The sequence below is a fragment of the Chelmon rostratus genome, chromosome 8 (genome assembly GCF_017976325.1).
Source record: "Chelmon rostratus isolate fCheRos1 chromosome 8, fCheRos1.pri, whole genome shotgun sequence".
Classification (NCBI taxonomy): domain Eukaryota; kingdom Metazoa; phylum Chordata; class Actinopteri; order Chaetodontiformes; family Chaetodontidae; genus Chelmon; species Chelmon rostratus.
This window is the reverse complement of record NC_055665.1, coordinates 4,390,977-4,418,165: the sequence shown is the minus strand read 5'-3', so window position 1 is coordinate 4,418,165 and position 27,189 is coordinate 4,390,977. Positions and strand designations below refer to the sequence as shown.

The window sequence follows — 27,189 nt, the reverse complement described above, 5'->3', positions numbered from 1 at the left end:
AGCAATTGTATATGTGTGGCTGGATTTGAAAGATAAGGTCAATAAACAGGTCAAAACCAGCTCTGCTATAAGGTCCTTGTGAACCAAACTCCACCTCCCGACACTTTGTCAATACAAGCTGTAAAAAAAAAAAAACATGAAATAAAGCAAATCCTCTATCTGACATCAGCATTATCGGATCAGTGTGGCGCTTTCACCTGAATCCTGGACAGATTTTGGGGACCTCACAGTCCCTCTCCTCCTCCAGCACCTCTGGACAGTCCTGTCCTCCGTTGGACGGCAGCTGGATGATAAGACGTTTCCTTGACTGCTTTCTCTTCACAGCGTTACCAGCTGAGCAGACACGGACAATTATTGAATTAAAATAAGAAATGTCTGCATGGGAAAGCGATGAGAAACATGTCAAACTGATAAGCTCGGTCGCTCCGTTAATCGTCCTTGAAGAATGGACTTGGAGGATACTATTGCCAAATCTAATTGGACAGACAAGACGCACGTCTGATTACTTGGGATATCAAGCCAACAACGATGATGTAGAAAAATCCCATTAGACCTTGGAATTGACTCAGATTAAATTTATGGTATTTACATGTGTGGAGATGCCCTCAAGTAGCTCATTAAGATGAAATGAGCCTCTGGATAGTCCTGAACTCTGCTTTAAACCTCCGTGTGTGGGCGTTGTGTAATTCTCTGCGCAAGGTGAAGATATCAACAGCGTCAAATTAAAATGAACAGCTATCGGAGCAGCACGCTCAAACCGAAGAGATTTATGGCACCGTGTCACGAGAAGAGGTCGTCAAAATATGGACGATGATGATTTTCGCTCGTAAATCTATTTAATGTGTTCGCCACCGCTCAACAGCCCCGGCAACGGCTGTCTGACAAAGGTGACCTCATCTGAACAGTGTTTTGCTTTCACGGCGTGAAAACAACAACAACAACAACACTCGCTGACACTCGTAGCCACGAGCGAGTCGGTTTGCCAGGCGCACTAAAGGAGGTCGGCCCAAAGGTTGTCGCACACGCCAATCTGTCAAATTAATTATGTGTAACGAGACACGAGCGTGTGCGTTTATGTGGCCATTGAAGTGTCTCTGTGCAGAAGGTCCCACACGCCTGATTTAAACCTGCTTCTGTGAAGACTTCTAGGCTGCGACAGTCATAGCAAAAGACGTTTAACTCATCAATGTCGTTTATTATCTCACACAGTAGCCTGAAGCTATGGTGCCAAACACTGTGTTAGAAATCCTGCCATTAACACTAAAAGTAATGCAAAACTACCAAGACTGGACTGACTTACCTACTGAACCTTACTGAAAACTACATACAACTAAAGCACACATAACTGGCCAGGAAATAAAAAACCATGATTCCTTTTCAATGATCTGTATGAGGCCGTGCTGCTTCACATCAGCCAGGTTTGCTCTCTTTTTTTTCCCGCCGTACCTGCATCACAAGAGACAGGACACGGCGTCCAGTCGCTGAAAGGGGTCATGATGCAGTCTTTCTTGCAGGGCAGCTGACACGGTCGCACGGTGCTGGGGCGAGGGCCGTCTGGACACCTAGGCAACAAAACACACACGCGGCGGGGCTGCAGTGAAACACTGCTGGGAACTCTTTACACATTCACCAAAACACAACAGCGAGTGGTCTGGAACCTCAAAGATTAAATAAACTCACTTATGTTGATACACAGCAGTAGATTGCTGCTCTGTGGATTTCTGGGAGACACTCAGACAACACAGTTCCTGTGACTGAATAAATCTGCGAGCATCAGGCTGGAGGAAAAGTGTGTTTTTTTTTTTAATCAAGGGGTGCTGAACAAAAACACAGGCTACACCCCCAAGACAGATTTGTTTAAGGACCACATGAAACCTGAACACGACGATTTTAAGCAGCACTATGTTGTTTTTTCTCTGGATTCATCATTCAAAAATCACAACCTGGTGCAGCAGGGAGATCCTGTAATGTCGCCCTGTGTGCCCAAATTAAATCCTGCTGTCGGTTATAGACACTTTACCACCTACCACCATCATTTCAGTACAGCACAGCGTGTTCTGACGAGCAAAGAGGGTCTGGCAACTGCAAGACGAACACGGAGTCGGAAAAAATGAAAACAAGTGTTTGTGTAAGCCGCCGCACACCAAGCCCCTAAAAATATCTGACCAATGATCTTTCATTAACACGGATCAGAGCTCAGATACCTTTTCAAAACAAAAGATCACTGGACACGTACATCTAGGAGCTGATTGTGTGCTCACTATTACAAACACTTTATTTTTTTATTTACTTTACTTTAAGAGTAAAATCTCCTCGGGCCAGAGTGAGTGGGCAGTCTGTTCACAGAAAGATGAACTAAGTAACTTGGAAATCTTTTGTCTCTCTGGAGTCTTTGTTATCCTCTGGTGCTGCATTACACTGTAATCAAGTGGGCTGGCAAACATGAGTGTGAACACTTTTTAGAGCTCTGGTGCAGCTCTGACTGAGATATGGATGTATTAGCTGTAAACACACACAGTACGTACCGACAGTCAGGATTCAACTGACATTTAAAACCGCAACTGCTGGAAATATAAACCACGATTTACAGCTTTAACAAATGTAACTGTCGAGTTTTGGCACACCAAGAGCTGAATTCAGAACATACTTATTCTAGACACAACCCAGGGCAATAAAAACTGATGAAAACCGCCGTAGTCAAATCCAGTTTACGACTGATGTATGCCATCTGTGGACAGTATGTGAAAGATGTAGAGAAGAGACTGTGGTCAGATCCCACAACAGGCATCAGAGGAAATGTTTGGCAGGTCTGTATGAAGGTGTTTCACATGGATTTCTCTGTTTTCTGACGAAAACAAACCCCTTAAGGCTAAAGCCAGCAGACTAGCAGACCGGCTTCAGGACAGAAACTCCCTTGTTTTAACTGGATTCTGCTATCAGCGAGTGATAATCCTTCTGATGGCACAGAATACAGGGTCAGGCCGAGGTTTGTCGAACAAGGGTTGTGGTTAATCTCCAGTCATTTAAGCACCTAAGGTCCCATGTGCATACTACAGGGCCAAGATAAATAGGTCGAGATAGACCTGCTGGAAGACATCTTGCAATCTGATCTCTGCAAAGCCGCGTCCCCGGTCTCGCAGAGCGTTGCCGGTCTGTTTCCTCATCCTATGGCTGACACCAATCATCTGGGTCAGGTTTAATGTTGCTAAGAATGAGCGTTCTCCTCTGGGCGTCCCACACTGGTTAGAACAGTGTTATCAGGGAAACGATGGGGAGCCTCGCAGGGAAAATGTAATAATGTAACAGCGACACAAGGAGAGATTTATTTTTAATACCAATAGAGAGAGCTAAATCCCTCTCGAGCGGAACAAATCCTCTGGTGTCTTCATACAAGTGAATGGTCCCCAGGAAAAAAAACAGCTGCCGGATGCATGGGGGGCGGGGGGGGGGGGGGGCATTTACATTTTCAGCCTTCAGCTGACGCTCACTTCCGTAAAAAAGTGACGCACGAACCTGAGACTGGAGAACAATCTCTAAACTACACCCCAGTGCTAACCAGGATTTTATCACTTAATATATGAACCTATTTTAAAGTCTGCAGAGATCAAGGAGCTCTTTATCAAGGGAAACCTGGCACAGAATGCAGTGCGAAGACGGAAATAACCAGCGTACAGAAATCTGCAGGATCTAAATACAATCAAAGTGTATATAGAACAGAGAGAAAAGCAATTTCTTGCATAAGCAATCCAATAAACAGGACGGCGATATCAAACCTGCAGGTTCATGAACCAAATTATTCAAGTCCAGGCAAAACAAAATAGAAACAACTTTTCATTTTCGTTCGTCATGAGTTCATTCTTTAAAGGTTTCAATTCATTCGAGGTCCACAAAGACAGAGCAGAGCACATTATGTAACTCTCCTCACGCTGTTTGTCAATTATTAGGAGAAATTTTCAAGTTGTGTTGGCAGGTAATAGGATAAAATCCAGCACATATTCAGATGCAAATAGGACAAACATCACAACAATACTGCAGCTGAAGGTGCTGGAACATTAAAATTGCATATTAAACAGAATTTGTTTGAGTTTGTTATCTATGCAAGTGATCCCTAAAGTCTCATTAGCATTTATTCAGAATTTCTCGGACAAAGTTTTTGTTTGTTGGTCTTTATGTTTTTAAATGCAGCATAACTTACTTATGCTTCCTGAAAGGATTACAGATGTGGTACTTCTTTTGTTTATTGATTCTCTCTGCATCAAGAGGGATCAGAGCACCGAGGCAAGATTTCTTCACTCCGAGAGCTCTTGGACAAAGAGGGGATTAAACCTTTGACCTTGTTATACTCCCTCTGCTACTCAAAATTGGTAAATGTCTGAGGATGAGCTATAATTTAACACTCGTGTAAGATCTTGAAAGAACATGGGCAATAAAACAATATTCAGATAAAACACTGCGGTTAAAAAGCACGCCTTGACTTTTGCCTTTGATCACGCCGGAACACGCTCTGAATACCAAACCGAACTGCAGAGCGCTGAAAGACCCGTTTCTGAAGTAAAGATTACCTTTACCATTGTGTGTCCCCCCTACTAAACACTGATGTTCTGGAAAATCTGTCCTCGCCACAAAAACAACAGCTCGTTGCTTGGAATGCCTAAAACAACCTGTGTTTATGTTTCTGCTGAGAAGTGACGTTCTGTGGTCATCTCTCAGTAGCAAAGGTACAAGTGGTATGATGTTGTTGTAGAGCCACAAAACGTCTTAGGGAGGGGGTCCAGTGGAGGCTTGAAATATAACTGTGCACATCCTGTCTGCCTCTGGAAGCCATGAGCACGATGTCTGCCTTCTTATAACTAAGTGTTCTGTGCCTAAACACAACCAAACCTTAACCGCAGTGGACAGACCATTGAGCAGTCAGTCCTGTCGATGGAGGTGTCGGATTTGGAAGGAAAACTAATGCAAAGCCTCTTTTTCTTCTTCAATTAAATCACACCAAATGTGAATTTCTTGAAATTTCACATCAGCTCTGAAGTTCCAGGGGCTCCAGTTGAAGTTTGAGTAACACCTCTCGTCACTTATTCAGTGCTGATATTTTCATTTGAGAAACATCAGCAAACTAAACCAGTTTGAATTCATCCATAACGTGAAAGTTGTCTCTTCATGTCTCGACGCCTGTAATCCAGGAAGCTGCAGCACATCGACACACTGTTCAACATTCTGCTGCACGGTTACTGAAGCTCCACAGCGTTCCTGTTTCATCCTGGTTGTCTGTTACACTGACTTCCTTTAACCTTTAAGATTGAGTTGAAAAATCCTTTTAATGACAACATAATCTACTTAAACTGTTTGCGTCCACCGTATGACCCCATATAGATCATCCTGACTTTCTCTTTGGTCGGGGGGGGGGAAGTCCCAGGCTTGATCCTTGTTTGACCCAGCTTTGATGAACCAGTCTACCTCTGAGGGTCAGCAAACTCTACTGCGGCACTTGAAGCAGTTTGGCGTATTTGATTAAATTAATGTGCATGTATGATATTTGTCAGGTTATCTATACTGTGTCTCAGTTTCCTCTAGGGGATCTGGTTTCCTCCAAGTCTAAAAGACATGCAGGTCATGTAAACTGGAGGCTCTAAATCTGCCACAGGTGTAAATGTGAAGTGGGTCTGCGTGTCGTGTAAGGCTGATCTGGACTACATGCTGGGATTAGGCCAGGAGAGCCTAAATCATATCTGCTTGTTAAAAAATGACTGGGCGGTCACGTCCTGCAGTCAGTTAGGTCTCCTTATGTGACACCTACACTTCCATTTGGGTAGATGGAGTGATTAGGGATGAGTGCTTTTCTCTTGGTTTAATGTAAAAATCTTGCTCAGTGCAGCTCTCACCCTTGATTTTGTTTTCTTTAATCCTCTTTGTAACTAACCTGTGCGTTTTAAGCGCTTTACATATAGGGCAACAGCGGGTTTCTCTCGACAGAGGGAACCATCGCCATTGTTCCCCTTTTAGTCTAATTATATTGTAGCCTCGCTCATGATAGGTATTATCCAAATTTAGATGATTAAAATTCAATTACATTCCAGAAAAAACAGGCCATGTTTTTTGTTTTGTTTTTTTTTTTGTTCGAACACAATGCCAGCCAGAATACTAACAGCACAACGCTTGGCTGGAAGATTCTGTCCATGGGGGTGTGAAAAATTGTCGTAATAGTGTCATTTTTGCATTTTTATTATGTATACAATTTCTTTTTCAACTGTTTTCTTTCTTTATTCCTGCTTTTATCATTTTCTCTCTAATACTGCCTTTGCTCATCACATTGATTCTGTTGTTTGATGAAGGCGCTCTGGATATTTTAACATAACTGCACAATTTTCCTTGATACGCTTCCCTCTATCTTTGTCTCAACAGCTCACTTGTGTGTTTATCACCGTGAAAATGCGCTGGTCTGAAATGAATGAAGCCATGCTGTAACAGCATCTGGCTTTAACTGAGTTGCTGGATCCAGTCAGTGTCACAATCTCATAATGATCTTTAAATGTCGTGATTTGTCGTGAGGCAAGGACACGCACAACGCGGCACCGGGAGCTCGTCCCAAAGCACGACATTAAAACGAGCAGCCAGGCTAATGCTTATGTTTTGCTTGCTGCTATTAGCGCGTTGAGTAATCTGTTCGGCGAGAGGCTGTTTTCGAGAAACGAGCAGATGGTTGAGCAGGATGAAGAGAGGAGATTCAAAGCAAAGAACTGTCAGTAGTTTTAAGAGAGTGTATACGCACACAACACAAAAACAAGGTCTGGTGGGAAAAGATAAGGCCTAATTAATTTCATTATCAAAATTACTACCACAAAACAAGAACATCGTTTGTTTAATTTGGCATAAAACAGTTGCAGTTCTTCAAGGACCCTTTCAATGGTGTCTTTGGCCTCCTTCTTGAGGGCTTTCAGCTATCTATCACAGTCAAAAACATGGAGTAAACACAGCCTCCATTAGAAAACCCGGCAGGGGGATGATTGACTGTCCTTAATACAGCTGCTGTCGAACATCATAACCATGAATCATTCAGTATCCTTTTTCACAAATTCCACAGCATCGATGTGATTATACAAACACACATTTGGTACCAGTCAGCACACAGACTGTCAGAATCAATAAGCAGACGTTGTTGTTTTTTCTCCCTCACACCACAACAGCTTTCTCGATAGGATGATAGCAGCCCAAGCCTGAGGCGCTGACATATTTGTCTCTGTTGTGTCTCTCCTTTCTATTGGGCTTTGACAGTCAGTGTTTATGTGTGTGTGTGTGTGTGTGTGTGTGTGTGTGTGTGTGTGTGTGTGACATGCACTCTGTGAGGTTCACTGCCTCAGGCGGCGGGAGGAAGACAGCTCAGATCCATCTATGAATGAGACAGGGCACATCTGCATATGCAGGGTGCAGGCGGCCATGTTTGTTTGTTCTGCTGGGATCCCATGGGAGCGCTGATCAAGAATACCTGCCAGTTGGATGGTGCCAGATGAAGACATGAAGAGCAAAGAAAAACAAACAAACAAACAACCCCCCCCACCACCACATGAAGTCACTCCTGAGTGCAGGCTAGGAAACACTGCCTCTGAGCAACAGATGGCCGGGAAACCAGAGCTGCTGCATCTTTACGCGCCGGTCAAGAAATGTACAAACAAAAGGCTTTAAAACAACAAGTGCTTTTAATCCTGGGGAGTGAGACACCTGCCACTGTAGTCCGTCAAATCTACAGGGGTAATAAAGAGCAACACATGCTTTCATGAATGAAGAACCACAACCTTGAGACAACTACAGACAGGTGACAGATGAGAGGAAAGACCTGAATAAATGAGCGGAGGAACATAATGAATTTTGATGCTTCCACACGGGGTGCGAGGGATCACAGGAAATGAGAGAAGATCTTTTCAAAGAATTGCGTTAAATCCCACCAGAGTTCAACACACTTGGAGAGTCTGTGATGAGGAGCACTGGAGCTGGTCTGGAGGCTCGTGGTGTGTTAAAATCACTGCGATCAACACTGCTAACAGTGCGTGTCTTATTAAACTTTATTCATTGAGGCTTATAATTCTCTTGATTAACTGATTGCTTGTTTGATCTAAAAAAAAGTAGTGAAAATGACTGTAGCAGTTTGTCATAGCTGAGGGAGCTGTCCTTTAGTCCAGGATCAAAAGATTTTCAGCTTGTCATCATCGTATCGGACAGAGAAGGGCAGAATATTCTTACATCTGAGGATCTGAAATTAGGGAATATTTGGCTTTTTTCCCTTGAAGTATGGCTTTAATCAATGATTCACTCACAGAATAGTGGCTGATTTTCTGCCGTTCAGCTAATCAAACTGTTCTAGTCTCTCTGTGAGTGCTATCAGGGCAGGAGTTCTGGGGTATATTCCGCAGAGTGATGGTGAGAGGTCACCGTTCGGATGCTGTTTTAATCTTTCCTTCTTTTCTCTTGTCCCTATTCATTTCTAAAACGTTCATGTTTGTCAGTTCAGACTTCATGTTTTGATCAGGATGAGGATGTGTCAGTTTTATGTTTTGTCTGAAAGGGTTTTGGGTGGGAAGGAGACTAATTTAGAGACGAATGAGAGATAAGAGGAAGAAGTTTTCTTTTTGGAAACGCTCTGTATGTATTGTGACTCTCTTTTAATTAACCACTATTGATCTTTAGCAGTGCACTTTGTCTGTGTTGATTTTCTCAGACTGTTCGCCTTGACTTAAACCACTTTTACACCCATTTAGTGCATATATGGAGGTTTTTCTAAACAGCAGAAAGCAAAATGGAGGCCAGGGACAATATATATATATACAAGTGACTGCTACTGTCCTTCTCCTTGGGGCGACAGTCTCATGAAACTGGGTATCAATAAGAGGTATTTTTCAAACCTCTTATATATCCTAAATGTCCATCATATCCTTGCTGTCAGTGTCAACTTACGACTGCTGCTCATCTTAGTCACTGCAGTTTCTGTTTATTGCATGTTGTCATGTTTTCAAAGCGGTTCCCCTCAACATGTTAACTACGTTTAACTTTTTTAAGACCATTGCTCATGCATGTTGAGTGCTGATGAATTGGCCTCTTCCAGCTCTGTTAATTGTCTCATGTTGCTTTGAAAACTTGCTTATCAAAGTGTTGATTGCCAGACCTCCTTTATAACTTACGAATGTGGCTAATTGGCAATCAGCCTAATAGGACCCATCTTGGTGGCAGTGTTTGTCATTGTGAGTTTAAGAGTCAAAGTCATTTCCCCACGAGGTGTTCAAATTATCTTATGTCCTGTGTGTGTGTGTGTGTGTGTGTGTGTGTGTGTTAATTCCAGGCAACAGCTAAAACTTTCACGTGCTAACGGCTAAAATAAAAGAGCAATGCTCCGCACCCTGAGCTCTTCTTTCTGCTGCAGCGCGCTGAAAGTCTACATGCTGGCGTACAGCCTGTTACTGGACCCTTGCCAGTGACAGCGGCCTGAGGAAAATCCACCTACAGACTTTGAACAACATCTTTGAAGGAAGTCAGGGTGCCTACAAAAGCACATAATAATGGACACTGAGGCAGAGCTGGGGTCGCACACAGGCTGAGTCAGAATGAGGAAAGCTTCTTCAGCACCACGGACAGCGCCGCTGGTCCATGAAGGCAGGTGAAGAGAAGCGTCGCAGTCTATGGAGACGCTCGTCTTTGACAGCACTCACGGTGTCTGTCATTCAGTCCTTTTGCCTTCAGGCAGAAGGAAACTGAGGCTGTGATGACATTAAACTGTTTTTTGCTGTGGTCCAAACCATAGTGGACAAGTTCGCTTTGTCGTACTTGGTGTATTTCTATTCACATTCCTCAATTACAAGCACTCAGAGCTCGTACAGGCAATTTCTCAATCTTTTTTTAAGAGGGTGGGTTGGAAGATGAAAGCCAGAAATGATCGGAACCGAGATCCCGATATTTCCCGGAAGTTCACACCAAAATCTGATCTTGTTTCCTGGGAAAACACCATGATTTAAAAATGTCATATTGTGTGCAATGAAAGAAAGCTGCTTTCTCCAGCCCTCATTAATGCTACAACTTAAGTGTTGCAGCTACTGTATAGCCAGACCTTAAAACTCCATTATATTGGTAATAACTGAAGGCTTCTTCCAAATACTTTGCATGCTAAAACAGCAGCTTACAGCTCAGGTGTTTGGTTTAATATCTTTTAGAATATCAACAAGTCTCTAAATCACACATGCAGGGTGGAGGTTTAATCCCCAAATCAGAGTACAGAGAGACATTAATCAAGTAGACAAGAGCATTAGTGGACTGAGAGCTTTAGATTTATTCTCCCAATTGTCCCATTCCTCAAACCACTGAAAAACATGCTGAAATGAGTGCATGGCTTTTCCTTCACTGCCTCTCACACAGCACCCAGGTCAGCAGTCATATATTTCCTGATATCCACTTGTATAGATTTAAAGTAGTAATGTTGAAAGATGATGTTGAAAACAGGGATCAAACTGAATCTGAATGGCTGGTAATGCGTTAACGTGTTTTTTCCATGTTAAATAAGGTGTACTTTTAAGAGGAATTGTTGTTCTACTAAAACATAATGTAATAAATCTAACAAATATGAAAGAATAACATTTTTTTGAATCGAATCATCAGTTTTTTCATCTAACCAAATCATTTTGAAGTGAAAACAAAAACTGAACTTATTACTCATAACTTACTCATTGTAAAAGTCAAAGTATGGCAAGTCAAAGCTGAAGTGCTTCTTTCTAATAGACAGGTGGGGTAATAACTTGTAAGGATTGTTTTACATTTATTTTTAAAATTTAGAGTTATTGGTCACAAAAATCAATTTCACTGTAAATGATAGGGAGTTCTGTGCAGTAATGTGTTCTTGTTAAGATGAAGATAATATGAGACTTCAGCAGTCTGTTTGGTAACAATAAGACTGAACTATAGAAAGGAGGCAACCAATTACCCTTTCAGTGTTGTTTAGTATTGTTTTAAGATAGATCTGATCTACCTGATGATTCATTTAATGCTGCAGTTGTCACTTCAATAAGTGGTTTAGAAAGCAGGGATTTGTTTATAACCTGCCTGACAGTCTGACTGTTGGTGCTGCTCAGTCTAATGGACTCTACTTTGAAGTCTGCTGCCACATAGATCTCAGCCACTCCGAATCGATTCATTAACTGAAAGCCAGAAATTAAACAAAAACAACAAGACAAAAGACTTTAAAGATGTCCTGTGGCTGCTGCACGTCACCTAGAAAAACAAAATGTCAAATGACTCCTGGCATATTCAAAGTCAAGTGTGTGACCTTCATTACTCCTCAGCTGAGGTCGATAACAGTGACCGCCTACTGAGCGGGTGTAAAATATCTTCTTTTCATTCCTCATTGGTGATCCTGTTACATGATGTTCTTTTGCCCTTACTACAAATGATACTTGCTTATATAAAGTTATTGACCAGCAAAACAAAAAGATAATGGAGGCAAATCGACTGAAACCTCTTTTTGTCAGTTACTCGATGGCATCACCCCTGACACCTCTGCCCCCCCTACTCCCCAACCCACTGGGCTTGTGTGTCTTGCTTTACCTTTGCCAGTATGGTTGTAAAGGTGCAATACCTAAAACGATGTCAGACATTAACCCTAAAACATGAACTAACAGGATCAAAAGAAGTAACAGAAGTAACAGTTCTGACTTTATGTCAAAGACATCTATGCATCACTGTATGCTGCAGAGATATCTACTGTTAGCAAGCTAACCACCTCGGCACATTGGCTTCAGGGCAGAGTGTGACGGGTCATTACTTGGCCATAGCCGGATTTGTAATTTGACATCCACACAGATGAGCTGGCTAATAGGGCCACTAGTTGCACAGCTAACTGAGCTAACTGGCTAATGGCAGCTAGTAGTTACAGCTACACTGTAGACAGTTACAGCAAAGAGTAAAGTGAGCAGCAACTAGCGGATACTCTGGGGATATGCTGCTCCCTATTTGTTTGAGGTGACCATCCTAGTGGTCAGTTCTTTATTCATTATGCACACACTGGACTTTGACCTCTCCTCTGCAGCCGGATAACTGCCGCTGCACAGTCTGGGTCAGCTGCTCAAACAGCCACCATTGAATTGGACATTAATCTTCATTTTATCATGAGGCGCTCTCTATGAATCACATTTACCTTGTACACAAAGCACTCTGACCCTTTAAATAATTGATGTACCCATCCTCTCCTCACTGATAACCACCCTTGGGAGGTGTAAGACAGGAGGAGGCAGAACTTACTGGGCTTGAATTAGAGCGAGAAAGGACGGGAAGAAATTCAACATGAGAGACCTTTTTTTTTAATTTGTCACAAGGACTAAATCAAACTACTCCGGCTTTCTCATCCACACATTTGGACGCGAGCAGATCTACTCCTTTATCTCCTGTTGTCAAGTGAATCAGTCAAGCATAATTGACACCAGGCTAAAGCCGAACTTTCTGGCAGACGTTAAAGTAAATGCGACTGCATGTTTTGAATCCGCCTCATGCAGTGTGGTCTTCAGAGCTAACCACAAACATCTTGTCTCTCATCTGCCTCGTGATTAAATTGCCTTAAAGTATCAATCCCATTTAATTACTGTCATTATCATCAATGAGAAATTACCAGCGCCCAAAACGGCAGGGTTAATTAGGCTTTCAGGGACGGAGAGATTATTTATTTATCTGTGGTTGCCTGCGAAGGGAAGATATGAATTGGGAGTTAACTTCACGTAGAGTCTGCTCTGCTTATTTAACCAGCTCCTTGTTTTTGTCTCTGACTCTCTTTACTCCCCCGCTGTCGCTTTGCTTCCCATCACTGCTGCTTCTCTCATCTATCTCTCACCTCCTGACTCTTCTTTTGTTTTTTAAGTCTCACTTGCTTTCAATGTACCCTTCACTCCTACCATGAAGTTTAACCACTGATGTCCTTTCACACAAACAAACAAACAAACAAACACGACTTAATGTCTCGCCTATCTGCTTACTCACCAAACAGATGCTCACAGATCACTCTTTGACTCGGCAACATAAGAAAGGCTTCTTACATTTTTGCTTGAAGAATGACTTTAACCTTTTTCTGTGTTCATCAAGCGACAACCCAAAACAAAAGAGGTTCTTCAACAAATGATTTCACGCTTCAAAAGACAACCGAAGCTCTCCCTGTCCTCTGTTCTTTGAAGTGCAGCTCTGGATTGAACTGATTACTTTCTTCTTTTTGGATAAAGGTGTCCAAATCAGTCAAATCGGCTGATGCAGAGATGTGTTTGAACTGAAAACGTGCTACCTCTTGGATCTCTTGATGCCACATGATTGAGAACTGCTGCTGAAAGGCAGTGGATTTTAGCTCTGAGAAGTGGGCGATTTTCATCTCAACATAATATTCAGGAGCTGATTTCACAGTTATAAACACCTACAAATCAGTGAGGCAAGAAATACCCAATACAGTTTTACTGGAAACATAAACAAAGTGTTTAAAAGATGCTGAAAAAAAGCTTACTTCTTGGGTGGCACCTGTCCCACGTTGACCCGGACGCAGATGACCTTACGTGTCTGCAATCCCAATGAGCAGGGACCCTGACGGTCACCGCTGGTACGGACACCCATGGAGGTGTTGAGGGATGAGGCTGAGGGGTCTTCGGTGCAAGGGCCCCAAGGTCCGGTCTGCCAGTGGTAAACTGTGCAGGCATGTTCGTTACAGTTCCGCACCTCCTGGAGGGCACTGCTGTTTGGGCACAGGGCGCCACCTGATAAAAATCAAAATACAGTCAAGATCAAAATTTAAAGCGCAAGAAAAAATTCTCTAGTTTTAACTAGTGAAGGAGCTGAAGCTGAGCAATCTCTGTTTTTTAAATTGATTAAATAGCTGCTTTTTCCATTTAAATGCATCAATTAAATTTACATGATCTTCTTCTTCTTCTTCTCTTCTCATAGCAGAAATAACTGATCAGTCATATGAGTTATATGTTCGCTATATCAGAACTTATTTGAAAAAGGGGTTTCCATCTGCCGTTAAGGGCATTACAGTAACTCTTTTTTGAAAAGGGTCATTTTGTTTTTGCGAAATTGAGGAAGTCCTTTCAAATTTAGCCGTTTCCATCAACCTTTTCTAATGCAATACTTCATAATGTGCATAAAATGTATGGCTACTCGCAGCTATTGATGGCTCATAGTGACGAACTAACAGAGAATCATCACTGTAGTGACAGCAGTTCCCTTCAGCTCTGTATTTTGCATCTTTCATTGTTCACTTCTACCCCTCTCATCAGCCCTGTGTCCAGCTGCAACAAGCAGCTGTTTTCAGCAAAACAGCTCCAAACAGACAGATCGACACAGTTAGCGACTAGCTGGTGAACACAGTGGAGCATTTAGCAGCTTGAGAGCCAGATATTTCCCCCAGGAGTTGGCAGAGACCAAAAACAAAGCTAACAGGAGAGTGAATACTGGATCTAACGTTCATTAAGTGGTCAGAAACATGAGTCAAAATAAATGTTAATGTTGCTCCGTGTCTGGCTGGATGTGTATATATGCAACTGCTTGCTCACAAAGTTAATATAATAACTTAATGCGGAGAAAATGTTTTAATTTTGTGGTTCCATCTTAGATTAGATTAGACTTTACTGAGTACAGGTACTGAGAGAATGAAATGCCGTTCAGCATCTAACCAGTAAAGTGCAGGGTGTGTATAGATGAACACTAAGGGGAAGGTGAAGATGCAGTGTGAACAGTGTGAAATGAATATGCTAGGTTATATACAGTATGAGCAAATGTAAGGTGCAAGCACAAGTAATGGCGCTCGCACTTGGCTCCAGGCGGCCACAAAAAGCTATCAATACTGCTTTAATACCAAACGGGGCACACTGGTAATCAGACCTGAGACATATCATGACTCAACCCAGAGGTGTGTCTACAGTTATCTGCTATTCAGACTTGGAGCTTAAGCACATTTTCCCCGACTTGATGCAAACTCCAGGAAGGAGATCTATTAGATCCAGCACACCTGTCTGACAATTGTTGTTAACCTATTTTTCTCCCTGGAACTCCTGAATGTGTGAAACCTATTGAGTGAAACCTACACCTTCACACGGGTTTCCATTGTTTGAGAGATGCATGTACTGCTGCAGTGCAGAAGAAAAATAGAGCAGGATTTTATACAAGCGAGTGGAAACTAGCCATGTGCAGTTTCCAACCTGGTCACCTATCTTCCACGTCATTTTTTTATATTTAATAGAAAAACATAGACAGTTTTTAATGCTCTGTGAAAGCCTCATAATCATAAGGAATTTAACCTAAAAAATCATATTCTTATGAATAAAGAGATGGGAATCATTCACTAGAAAACCTTAAAGACTGTAAATAAGCCAGTGTCCAGGTTTAAAATGCTAGGATATGAGAATTAGTTCCCTGTTGATTTATCTCAGACTGTTCAATGTTAAATGTGTTGAACTGTGATGAAGATCAAATGTTCATACTGTTGGCGTGTTTTCTGTTTCATCAGTATCATTGTTACTGCTGAATGCTGAACCGTCTCTGTTTTTTGTGTATGCTGCGTTGCCAAATGTCTTTGGGGTTACAGGAAAGTGCTTGTTTTGGAGGGATGGGCAACACTTACTGGAAACTCCCAGAAAAAATAATCAGCACAAGATAATCCTGGAAACTTTGGAGATGTGAAGCAGACACGTGTGATTTCAAAATGCTGAAGACGCTGCCTGCTGGAAAATCACAAGTCTGAATACAGATAACTTTCCCCACAAATGTTGGCATGTGATCTGCTCTTTGATCTGCTCTGTAACGTATGACCGAGCTCTTTTCATGCAGACATTGTGGTTTTCTGGGGACTATTTATGTTTACAAGGACTCTAGCTGCAAGTCACAGGTCAGACATTTAGTTCACTACTTTGGTGTGTAAAACCTCCATCTATTGTTTTTTCATTCCCCCCTCTCTGTGCTGGTCTCATTTCTCTTGTGAGGCGACAGTCAGTCAGTCAGTCAGTCAGTCAGACAAACAGTCAGTTGGACTGAGAGAACCTTTTCCTGTTTAGAGTAACTGCCGACATTTGGGGCATTCAGCAAAGATTGAGAGGCATTGCAGGAGTGCGAGTCCTCCACACCTGTATTTCCCTGCTGGAGTTGGCGGAGGGCCAACTCCATAATGAGCGGGGGTGTACACACAGTTGGGCTTGAATCACAGACTGCCAACTCAGACAAATCTCTACCGAATGGTTGCTTAGAATGACTACCTGTCTGCTGGCTGCACCGTGCCAACAACCACGCTAACAACATGGCGATGACGCAGTGCTTCAAATGAGCCTGAGCTGCTGCTGAACAATGTCCGAAAAAAGTTTCACGTTGGACACACAGGCTGTATAAAACATGGACGTAGTCTCCGTGACATCGCCCACAGTTTTCTGAGAAGCTCTGTGACAAGCTGTCGCCATCTTTGACTCTTCCAAACTCCCGGCTAATGCAAAAATGGGCAAAAAAGGAAGGGCATGGGTGGAGCTGAAAGAGCCCAAGAAGCCTGGATACTGAAACCTAGCAGCTAGCTGTGATACCCATAGTTACGTACAGTAACTTTAAGCTTTCATGTAATTTAAATAAGTGAGTTATATAAAAATATTTCCTGTAGAGTTATCAAGAAAGGGAAAATTAGCTATAGAGACCAAAATATTTTTTTGTACCAGGCTGTAGACATGTTTTTTTCTGCTTTAAAGTAAGTAATTTTAATATGGGGGTCAATGGGATTGACTTGCTTTTGGAGTCAGCCTCAAGTGGTCATCTGAGGAATTGCAGTTTTTGCCTATATGAAGCAGCTTACAAGAATCATTTATCACATAATTTTTGCAAGACAAATGACAGTTTACTGGCTCATTCACTGCAGAAGGAGCAAGAGCCACTTAGCATCCATCTTTAATATCATTCAACAGATGGGTGTCAAACATTAAGAGACACTTGATTATTGGTCCTACAATAATCACCATGAAATCAAATGTAAGCAGTTATGCTAAAGAGGTAATTTATTAACATATTAATTAGCACATAATTCTATGCCAGAATATTAGTGGTTGTCTTAGTAATGCTAACCCTGTATGTTGAAGCTTTGAGTAGCTCCTCTAGTTTCAATATGTATTTGTCATTAATATGCAACAAAGGAGCCACGAAATATGCCAAGGAGCTTAAAATCTAATCAAATTATCTACTGTGCAGTGGCAACCTGTGGTGGAGATAGAAAGCTTCTTTCAGGTATTGTTCTTGAGTGTGTGTTCATAAAAAGGGGTGTCTGAGCCACTCTAAAGCTACTACAAGTACAGCTACAATATATTCTAGACTCAAGTCAAAGATTTACCAAACAGTTCTGGAAACTTTGGCACCCGTGACAGACCTTTGGCGAATACAGATACAAAATATGTTAATGTGACAGGCGTGATATGCATTACATAAACTAATACTACCGTAGAACAACAGCAAACAGCTAACACAATCAAGCTGTTTCACACATGGCCAACAAGGCCTGACTGTAATACAACTGGATACGTTCTAAATCAATTATAAGTTACCCTAAAGCTGTTATGCTGATGCAAAACAAGCTAACAATTTTAATTTGGCCACATGTAGACACACAGCTACAGCAGCTAACCCTAATTACAAATGTTACCCTCCATCACTGTGATCCACGCCACAACCATCGCAGTGACTGTGAGGTAAACACACACACACACACAGAGATAAGACTCAAGGAAATGTTTGGAGACATGACAGACAGACAGACAGACAGACAGACAGACAGACAGACAGACAAGCACACGCTCACAGAGATTTAAACCAGAGAAGCATATGCAGGGAAATGATCATAGAATCAGATAAAAAGTGAGTGTCAGGCGAGGAGACAGACCAACAGAAATAATCACTAGGACAGATAAGCAGACTGTTTGAGATAAGGACAAATGCACATGCAGACAAGTGTGAAATCCAGACATTCAGTGAGTGACAGCAAAGGACGACTTGAAAGGCCATGACTAAGCCAATATTCGGGCCTCATCTGCATATATTTCCATACGCGATGATGGTGCAGGAGACGGTCGGCAGGTGGAGACTCACCTTCCCCAGCGTTGTAGGCCAGAATGGAGCGCGTCCTCATCTGCTTCCCCTCGATGGTCTTGCTGGAGCAGGTCTGAGAGCAAGTAGACCAGGGTGTCCAATCGCTGAGCACGCAGTCCCTCGAGCAAGGCACCTCACAGGGAACGGGCTCTGGGGGCGGGGAGGACGAGCAGAGGTTTCTGTCCACCTCCTCTCCTGATGATGATGATGACAGAAAATAACATGATCAAAATCAAGAGGACAGACTCAAGCTGCGTTTCAAAGTCAAACATACAACGCTGATTCCAAAAGAGTTGAGACTAAAACGCCAAAAAAACATCACCAACAAGTCCATGTAGTAAAATCCTTTATCCAATCATGTGTTCACAAAGTGGTGAACCTCGCTCCATCCTCGCTTGTGAGCGACCGAGCCTTTCCAGGATGCTCCTTTCATACCCAATCATGATGCTATCACCTGTTACCAATCAACCTGTTTACCTGTGGAATGATCCAAACAGGTGTTTTTGGAGCGTTCCACATCTTTCCCAGTCTTAAGTTGCTCCTGTCCCGACTTGTTTGTACGCATATATTTACAAAAATCAAGATGATGAGGTCAAACATTAAATATATTGTCTTTGTACTGTTTTCAATTGAAATGTCAAAAAAGGATGAGCAAATAATCACATCCTGTTTTACTGTAAAAGGTAACAATGGGGAGATTAAAGGGAAAGCAATACTTAAATATGCTAACAGGGCTACATTCGAGTAATATTCTCTTGATAGTAATAAGGTAATAGTTGTGTATAATGTATAAAGAAGAAGAGACTATGGGACTATGCTAATGGTAATGAAGTATCATAGTCATACTCAGTGCTAATGGGGACATGTCAGTGTCATATGATCACAAAAGAAACTTTCAGGAGATCAACATCAGGAAACTGAAACTGAGGCAGGAAATAAAGGAGGGCTGGGAGGATGTATATTATCCAGTCATGATTGATTGTTATCGCACAGAAACATCTGTGTTTCCAGGTGATGACTCTGGGACTTGGTTTTGGTTTTCTGGGCCAAAAAATTAAAAAACAGGTGGTTTTGCATTTCCGTCCTCGGTTTATTGATATTAAAATTGGAAATTCCGTATGTGTTTCCAGGTAATGATTCCAGCCCTTGCAGTTTATTTCATACTAATAGTCAAAAATATGAAAATGTCAGAACTATGTTGAAAGCCAAACCAGGTGGTTTTGCATTTGATTAATGGTTACTACTTTCAGAGTTACTTAAACGAATTATTAAGGGTAGATGTTGTGACTCTGAAACTTCCATCTGTGTGATAAATCACTATTTTCAGAAAAAGTTTGATCGTTTCACATAAAAAACTAGAAGGAACATTTGGCACATGAGGGGGGAGGAATTTTAGCATCACTTTCAGGTAATTACTGATGGTCATATGAGGGAATTCTCTTGTGACAGTAAAAGTACCTCACTGATATTAGCCCATTATATTATCTCGTCACGTAAAAAATTAACCCCATATTACTCTTTTGATTAAAAATGAAACAGCCAAGGTATCCTCAGTAGAATTAACGCTGTAATTACAACAGCATTTCACCTTTATCACCCTGTTTGTGTCACTGAGCTGCAGTGTAAAGAGAAGACCCCCTTTTCTTCTTATTATATTGGTGTATTTAGCCAAATTAAATTCTGAGGTCTTTCACATTGTACTTGTGTACATTGTTTTGTCGTCCTTGGTACATTTGTGAAAATGTCTGACAGCTGAGGAACACAACCCAAACCCAGGAGGCTAAGGAAGGAGAACACAACTTTTCAAAAGAGGAAAAAAACAAACAGATGAAGCGCTGAGTGAAACCTGTTCCTTTAACTTGCCAGTTGAGGATAAACTGGGTGATAACTCAGGTAGTGAAAATAAACTCGAAGGCTTAAAGATTCATTGCAAGAATCGCCACTCCCCAAACTAAACTTCAGCACTGTTGGAGCAGCTGGGAAAATGAACAGCTGTGTGTCTTAATTGATGGCGCAATGTCAAGCACACGGAGCATTTCACAGTGTAGAGGCGTGCTTGTTTTCTTAAGACGTCTGTTGTCACGACCAGAACACGGGAAGGACATTCTCCAAACTGGTGCAGGCATCAGCTTGGCATTCTTTGATGGAATCGTGAGGCTGATGTGGAAACAAGAAGGAAATCTGCTGACGTGAAGTGAAGATTTGACAGTCTAATACAAACTGTTTCCTAAACAGCAGCAGCAGAGAGTATTCTGCGCAGACAACATTAGATTTTACTGACCCGCTAATTCATCTTCTTTTATGGCTTTTGAACCGGGCCAGGTTTGCAAACATGAGGATGGACTTCATGAGGATGCAAGTGGAGTTGACTGACATCTCATGCAAATATTTATGGGCAACATTAATATGATTTAATAAATTATAAAGTCAGTTATTTCTTGCTGTGTCTTGCAATCTCCAGGCAGTTTCAGCTGCATCAATGAACCTGTAAAGCATCAAAAATCTCTGAACTAAACACTACAAATAACCAACAGCATTGTAACCAGTGATAAGTCTGATGTTTCTGGGCTGGTCCAACAAACCTAGTTCGCGGGGCTTCACCCATAGAAATAATTCAAACCTTTTCACTTGTCTTTGAAGACTCTCAGTCATCCAGGTCATGGTTATCTGAGGAGGAGTCCCCACCAGTCAGCTACAACTGAAGAGGCCCCTTGGATGAGAAGTGAACCATTTTCAAGTATCTACGACCAAGTCCAGCTGCCCTACATTCAACCCTTCTTAGACTTCACTTGTGTTTTTCATATTGACATGACAGTTGATTATGCCCCTTTTCATGGATTATCTGTAGAATATTCATATGGATGAACTCTTGACTCGGCCCATCTACATATTGAAGTGGCATTGAACACGGAGAGAGCAAACTCACAAGGGAGTCCCACATTTTTACACCGTCGTCCATGTTTTATTAATGAGCTCCTTGCATCAGCCATAAGTGGATTATACTAACCCACATACTCGTCTGTGTGCTGCTATGAACCAAGAAGAGCATATTTTCTCCTGTAGGCGATGCATATACCCAGGAAAATGTAAACCTTTCAATGGTTGAATTGAAATTTCAAGCACAGGAGGATCGCTTGAGCTTCAAAAGTCCGACTGGGCCTGACTTTGCATTAAGATGTCACTTTGACAGATACGCAGTGAACCAATCATGACTGAACTGAGACGGCATGAAAATAAGAAGTGACAAGGGACTCCAGCAGTTTTCAGGCTCAGACAGAGAAAACATGAATGAACAGAACACCCACTACGAGAGGAAAACCTCCACGCTCAGTGTGCAGAGAAGACACAGCTCTCTGCCTAAGTGGGCAGGCAGTCAGCATGGGGAATATCAATAGCCAGTTTCAATAACGTTTGTATCGACCTTCACCTGTTGTCTGGTGCCCGGCTGTGTGGCCTTTTCTTTTATGGCTGGGACACACTTGGAGAAAATACACAGCTGACATTGCAGTGAAAAATCTCTGAGGCGAAAAGCGGAGTGAAAATCCAAACAGAACAAATCAATTTTCATCAGATGAGGGAGTGCAGGTGTGTGTGTGTGTGTGTGTGTGTGTGTGGTGGGGGGGGATCAATCAACTGAAGTCAGGGGAGAAAGAACGGCGCACAGTCTGTGTTAACTCCTGCTGTACCAACTGGACCAACTTCACCGAATACCTGCAGTTGATGCATGAACTGTGATTCGTGGGGGACGTTAGAAGGACAAATCAAGTTCTCTAGTGGGGAAGACATGAACAAAGTCGCTGCATGGGATCATAAAATGAAGATTTACTGAATACATTTGGAGCTAAATGAGATTCCAAGAGCTGCACCGCTTTCTAACTTTACAAGCTGAATAAATAAAAACGGTATGTAATCTACACTTGGCCGGAAAAAGCAGCAGCATAAAAATCAATAATGTGTTGTACCTTATTTTGTCTAACTTGGCCACTGAAGGCAACAGGAAGGCTGGAAAGCATGTCTGCACCATTGCCCCTTCTATTAAAGATCTACAGTAATAACGAGTAGCAGTAAAAACCAGGAGCAGCAAAGGGCACAAGATACTCCGAGGCTCAGGGCCACAGAGGATTGATTTGATTTAGTGCGAGTAAGGTTTAATTGTGCGTGCTGAGAGGAAGACTGTAATGAGAGAGCCAACGAGAGAGAGAGGTGGCAACGCTGAAGCAAGCAAGCGTTAAAGTAGGAGAGGTTTAACAGGGGGGAGAGAGGAAGGAGGACTGGAGGGAGAGAACTCCTCACAAAGTTGATGAATGGCAACCAGGAGTCGAGTCATGGAAATCTCCTCACGTCCGGAGCTGTGCAGCCGGAGCTGGAGGGTCAGTGGAGAGGTGACCTTGAAAAATATGGGATTTTTCACACAAGGGGAGACCTGCACTTCTTCACTGGAAGTGGAGATGAGCAAAAAGCACAACTCACTCCAAGGATGAGCAAGCGGGAACAAATAGAGTCTCCACAGGAAGAATATGTTTAACAAATCAGTCAGTAAATTTTGAAGTCATCAGATCCGGTGAAATCTTGTGATCTATTTGAACAACGGGACTGGACTCTCCCCACTCACCGTTGCTGTTGACACACTGGACCTGTGCGAGCTGAGTGCCGGGGCCGCATGGCTTCTCGTCGTCGGGGAGACACTGATCCAGGCTGACCAGCTGCCAGTCGTAACAACTGGGCTCGTCACACGGCACCGCCTCCACCAGGTGCGGGCAGTTTCCAGGCCCTCCCGTTGGCTCGTTGGTGATCTGTCGTTTTCTCAGTTTGAAACCTGCGGCACGGCAACAGAGTGTAAAGACGGCCATCAAAAGAGACAAACCTTAACTGTTCCACATTTAAAATCACACCAACTTTACTTACTCAAGCGTGTAAATATATGTTTACTCCACTACATGACAGAGAGAAATGTTGGATTTTTTGCGGAACTAATTTACTTTCAGCTTTAGCCACTTTTCAGACCAAGATTTTTTTATTAAAATTTTGTAAGATTTTGCGTAAAAACTGCTTTTGTAAGATCATAACTCAATAGTCAAGATTAAATCAGTGGTTTCCAGCTATTCTGCCATGCGACAAATACAAAAAAAAAAAAGTCAAGCCGGGGTGCGCTTTAGGGCATTCAATCGTTCGCAACTGGACCTCGTCAGTTTGTCTTAGAAGACGTTTCGCCTCTCATCCGAGCAGGCTTCATCAGTTCGTACGCAACCAGACTAGATAGGACAGCTCTAGTCCAATGCAATGGTGTTAGGTTCAAGTATTTTTCCCCTGAGTGAGGCCAACCCCCAAAACCAAGAATGGTATCACTCTATTGTGAGGCAAACAATTCCCCCATTAAGGCGGGGTAGGGTGCAACCCTTGGATGTCAACGACAGTCGTATGCCTCGTTAGTGTCCCATTGTTGTCATTGGGAGGCTCCTGAAACCATGTGTGAATGGCTTTGTTGTTTATCCTCAGAGGCTAAATCTTTGAATCTTATTGGGAGAGATGAAAGGACAAAGTCAGACTTCTCAGATGGTTTAATTTCAATACTCTTCAACGATGTCAATTAATTATCTCACGACTCCTCAGATTTACCTTGTGGCTCTCCTACACATTAATGGATCATTATAAACAATCTAATAATGTCATATATTATAATGTATCAGTCAGGGGCAATAGTATTTTTACTTTCAATACTTTAAGTACATTGTGCTGATAATACAACTGTATCTTTATTTAAGGTGGTTTTGAATCCAGGACTTTTACTTGTAATGGAGCGTTTTGAAACTGCTGTATGGCTGAAGTAAAGGATCTGAGTACTTCTTCTGGCACTGATGATAGATGCTAATGATTAGCTTGGTTGATTAGATGGCTGACTTGTTGAGACAGCTCATTAATACTTCTGGGAATTTAAGACTTGATGATAGCAGAGCACTCGAGGCTACCGGAAATGTTGCCCTGCCCCTCTTGTTCCAGAGTTTTTACTTCTAGTAATGCTACAGCTGAACAGTCGTAATGCACATGTGACCGATGAACCAAGTCATGCAGAAGTCAGCCTGTGACATTTTTTATGAGCTTCAGTGAACACCACTTCGTCATTTAATTTCTCTTTCACATAAATCGTATTAGATTTGTGTCTAATTTGGCGTGAACATTTAACTTTACACAAACTATGAATCCACTGATTAAACAAATGCTACGTACTGATACAACACAGGTACTTATGCTGAAACATGTCATTATAATGTAGCTGCAGTAAAGGTATGTTTCCTATGTATTTTTAACATGATGTCCTGCTACAAGTGGAGACATTCAGTCATTAACTATTCAGTGTTATTCTCTGCAGCTATGCAGTCATATATAGGTACTAGAAAGGCAAAAAGAAAGCTATGAAGCAAAACCATAATGAACATTGCAGATTTATGAACGCTTTCAGTCTCAACAGTATGTTGTTGATGTAGTATATACCAGTGGTCCCCAACCTTTTCTGTACCATGGCCCAGTTTAATGTCTGACAATATTTTCACGGCCCAGTCTAAAGGTGTAGCAGATAAAAACAAAATAAAAAGATAAGATTGGCATTAAAAACTGTGGTATTTTCTCTTAAATAACAATAATAATGAACGTAAATCCACTTTTTAATCATGTCAAGAGGACCTGGCTGTGAAAAAACAAAATAATGGAAATTGTTTTTTCTTTCTGTGCGGCCCAGTACCAAATGACCCACGGCCCACTAGTGGGCCGCGGCCCATGAGTTGGGGATCAATGGTATATACTACACTTAAATTCTATTGTTCTTATAAAAAACAAAGTGTCGGGTGGTGCATAGGCAGCATTTACTACTCTATGAAAAGAAAACACGTAGTATTTTACAATCTACAGTATTTGTTGGTTGCTACAGCAGAGAACGTTTAGATAAAGTTAATGAAAGTTCTTATGTTTAATCATTTCCATATTCATTTGAATACATCGGTATAATTACTGAAACAATAAGAAGGCATGAAGAAAGAGGTCACTGTTGTTTTCTCACAGAGTAAAACTGGTTATCTCTGAACCAGATGGGCGACGGCATGACAGATGATGGACAAATTACTTTCAGCATGTTTATTGTCTTTAATGGAGCCAAAACAGAAAGGGGGTGAGTGGGTTTATTCAGAAAAACATCAAGCATTTTAATTGGCCATTATTGTCTTAAACCAATGTAACACAATAACTTTGATAAATGGCTTGTAGAACCATTAAACCCAGACATTATCCGTTGGGACCTTGTTTTCTTACCTTTCTTTGCAGCCTGGTCATCACAGTTCTCGAAGGTGCACGGTCCCCAGGCGCCCCACGGCGACACCTCACAGTCGATGGGACAGGGGATTTGGCACAGCTGCGACCTGTTGGGGATCGGACCCTCGCACAGCCTGTTCTCCACCGGCCGGGAGGCTGAGCAAAAGAGGGAGACAAAATAAGAAGGAGATAAAACGAACCTGCCTTACTTTGATCCTATTCTGGTTTGTCTTAATGTGAGGAATTTTTACCAGCATTACAATCAACAGGAACCAGGGACATAATAACACTCATATACTTTTATTTCTGGCAGTAGGGTCCCTATAGAGAGCAGATGAGAACCACAGTGAAAAAACAAAACGAGACATGTCTGTGAAGTAGACACTATTGTCCTTTTGTTTTGTTTACTGCTTCCCTGTTAGCATGTCAGAATGATGAATTAGCAATGATTATCTCGGGCAGCGCCTTGCTGGAAACATAAAACACTGTGGAGCTCTGCCCACCGACTCTCGACAGAGACAGGAGAGAGGATGCAACAATACAACACTAAAGGTGTAAGAGAGCAGCGTCTTGGCTCATGTTTATTCCATGAGGTGTAATTTGGCGTCTACGCTGCCTTGCCGTGCCACGCTGGCTTTAGAAAGCCCTTTTCACGATACAACTGGTACGTCCACGCCTGTCTGAACTCCCACTGAGGAACTTTGTCAAAATAAAAAGGGGAGATGCTATCGCCAGGCGAGGCACAGCTCTGTGACGACTGTGCAGAATACATTTGTACGTGTCTGCTGAACTGTGCCACGATAAATACATTTGATGTGTGGAGTTTCTGAAGATGCAGGGTTTATGCATTTATCCAAACACATGCAGTATATGTGTTGGTGTCAGTGTCATTTCCAAGTGGTGCGACTGTATCTTCAAGAGCTGAGCATCCATATTTTCACCGTTTTTGAGTCGTTACTCGATGCTGGAAGGAGACTGACAGGAAATATGATGACAGAGAAGGAGAAAGAGGACTTTTGAAAAGAGGCCCCGGTCACAGTAAATTCCAAAAAGTGGCAGTTACTTGGTATCAGACTCAGGAATAGTTTGAAATTTTGGGAAATACACTTATTTGCTTTCTCGCCAAGAGCTAGAGAGAAGTTTGACACCACTCTCATGTCTGTTCGTTAAAAATGAAGCTACTGGCCAGCAGCCGGTTAGCATAAAGGCTAGAAAAAAGAGGAAACAGTTAGCATGGTTCTCTATAAAGGTAAAACAATCCACCTTTTAAAGATGATCAATTAACACATCATGTGAAGAATCAAGTGTTAAAACATCTCACTTTTTATGTGCCAGATTATTTATTTTACCTTTGGACGGAACAATGTTCTCGCTTCAACGCTGCTGAAGCTTCTAAAGCATCAACTAACTCTCGTCTAGAAAGGGAATAAGCCCATTTCCCAAAATATCAACCAGTTGCTTTAAAGCGGCGGGCAGCAGGACGCCACCTCCGTGTTTCCAGGTCGTCCGTGGTGATGAGTGAGCTCTGCTCTGTCAGCAGACAGGTTCAAGCCCCCGCCTGAAGCTCCACACTCTGACTGACACTTCTAAACCTTTTTCCTTTTCCCAGCTACACACATACAGAGCAGCCATGCTCGAAGCTGATTTCATTCTAAAAAACACACTGAGTACTAATAAACAAGTACTTAGTATGAAACGCCATAAAAATACAGAAACATTTATTTTAAAGAGACTTGAAAGTAGCTGACTGCTCAAATATTAACTAAATCTATAGGTTATTGTCTATAT

At 42.1% G+C, this 27,189-nt stretch overlaps 1 protein-coding gene across 1 annotated transcript in view; it reads right to left on the bottom strand.

The window, feature by feature from the left end:
- LOC121610252 (thrombospondin type-1 domain-containing protein 7A) overlaps positions 1-27,189 on the bottom strand; it is an 87,945-nt gene that overhangs the window by 42,847 nt on the left and 17,909 nt on the right. The window contains exons 6-13 of the mRNA XM_041942270.1: positions 25,402-25,557; positions 22,715-22,918; positions 18,103-18,297; positions 17,660-17,698; positions 17,351-17,386; positions 13,505-13,751; positions 1,447-1,562; positions 198-333 (exon numbers count right to left, since the gene is read on the bottom strand). Coding sequence (XP_041798204.1) covers positions 198-333; positions 1,447-1,562; positions 13,505-13,751; positions 17,351-17,386; positions 17,660-17,698; positions 18,103-18,297; positions 22,715-22,918; positions 25,402-25,557 — 1,129 coding nt within the window. The remainder of the gene's footprint in view (positions 1-197; positions 334-1,446; positions 1,563-13,504; positions 13,752-17,350; positions 17,387-17,659; positions 17,699-18,102; positions 18,298-22,714; positions 22,919-25,401; positions 25,558-27,189) is intronic.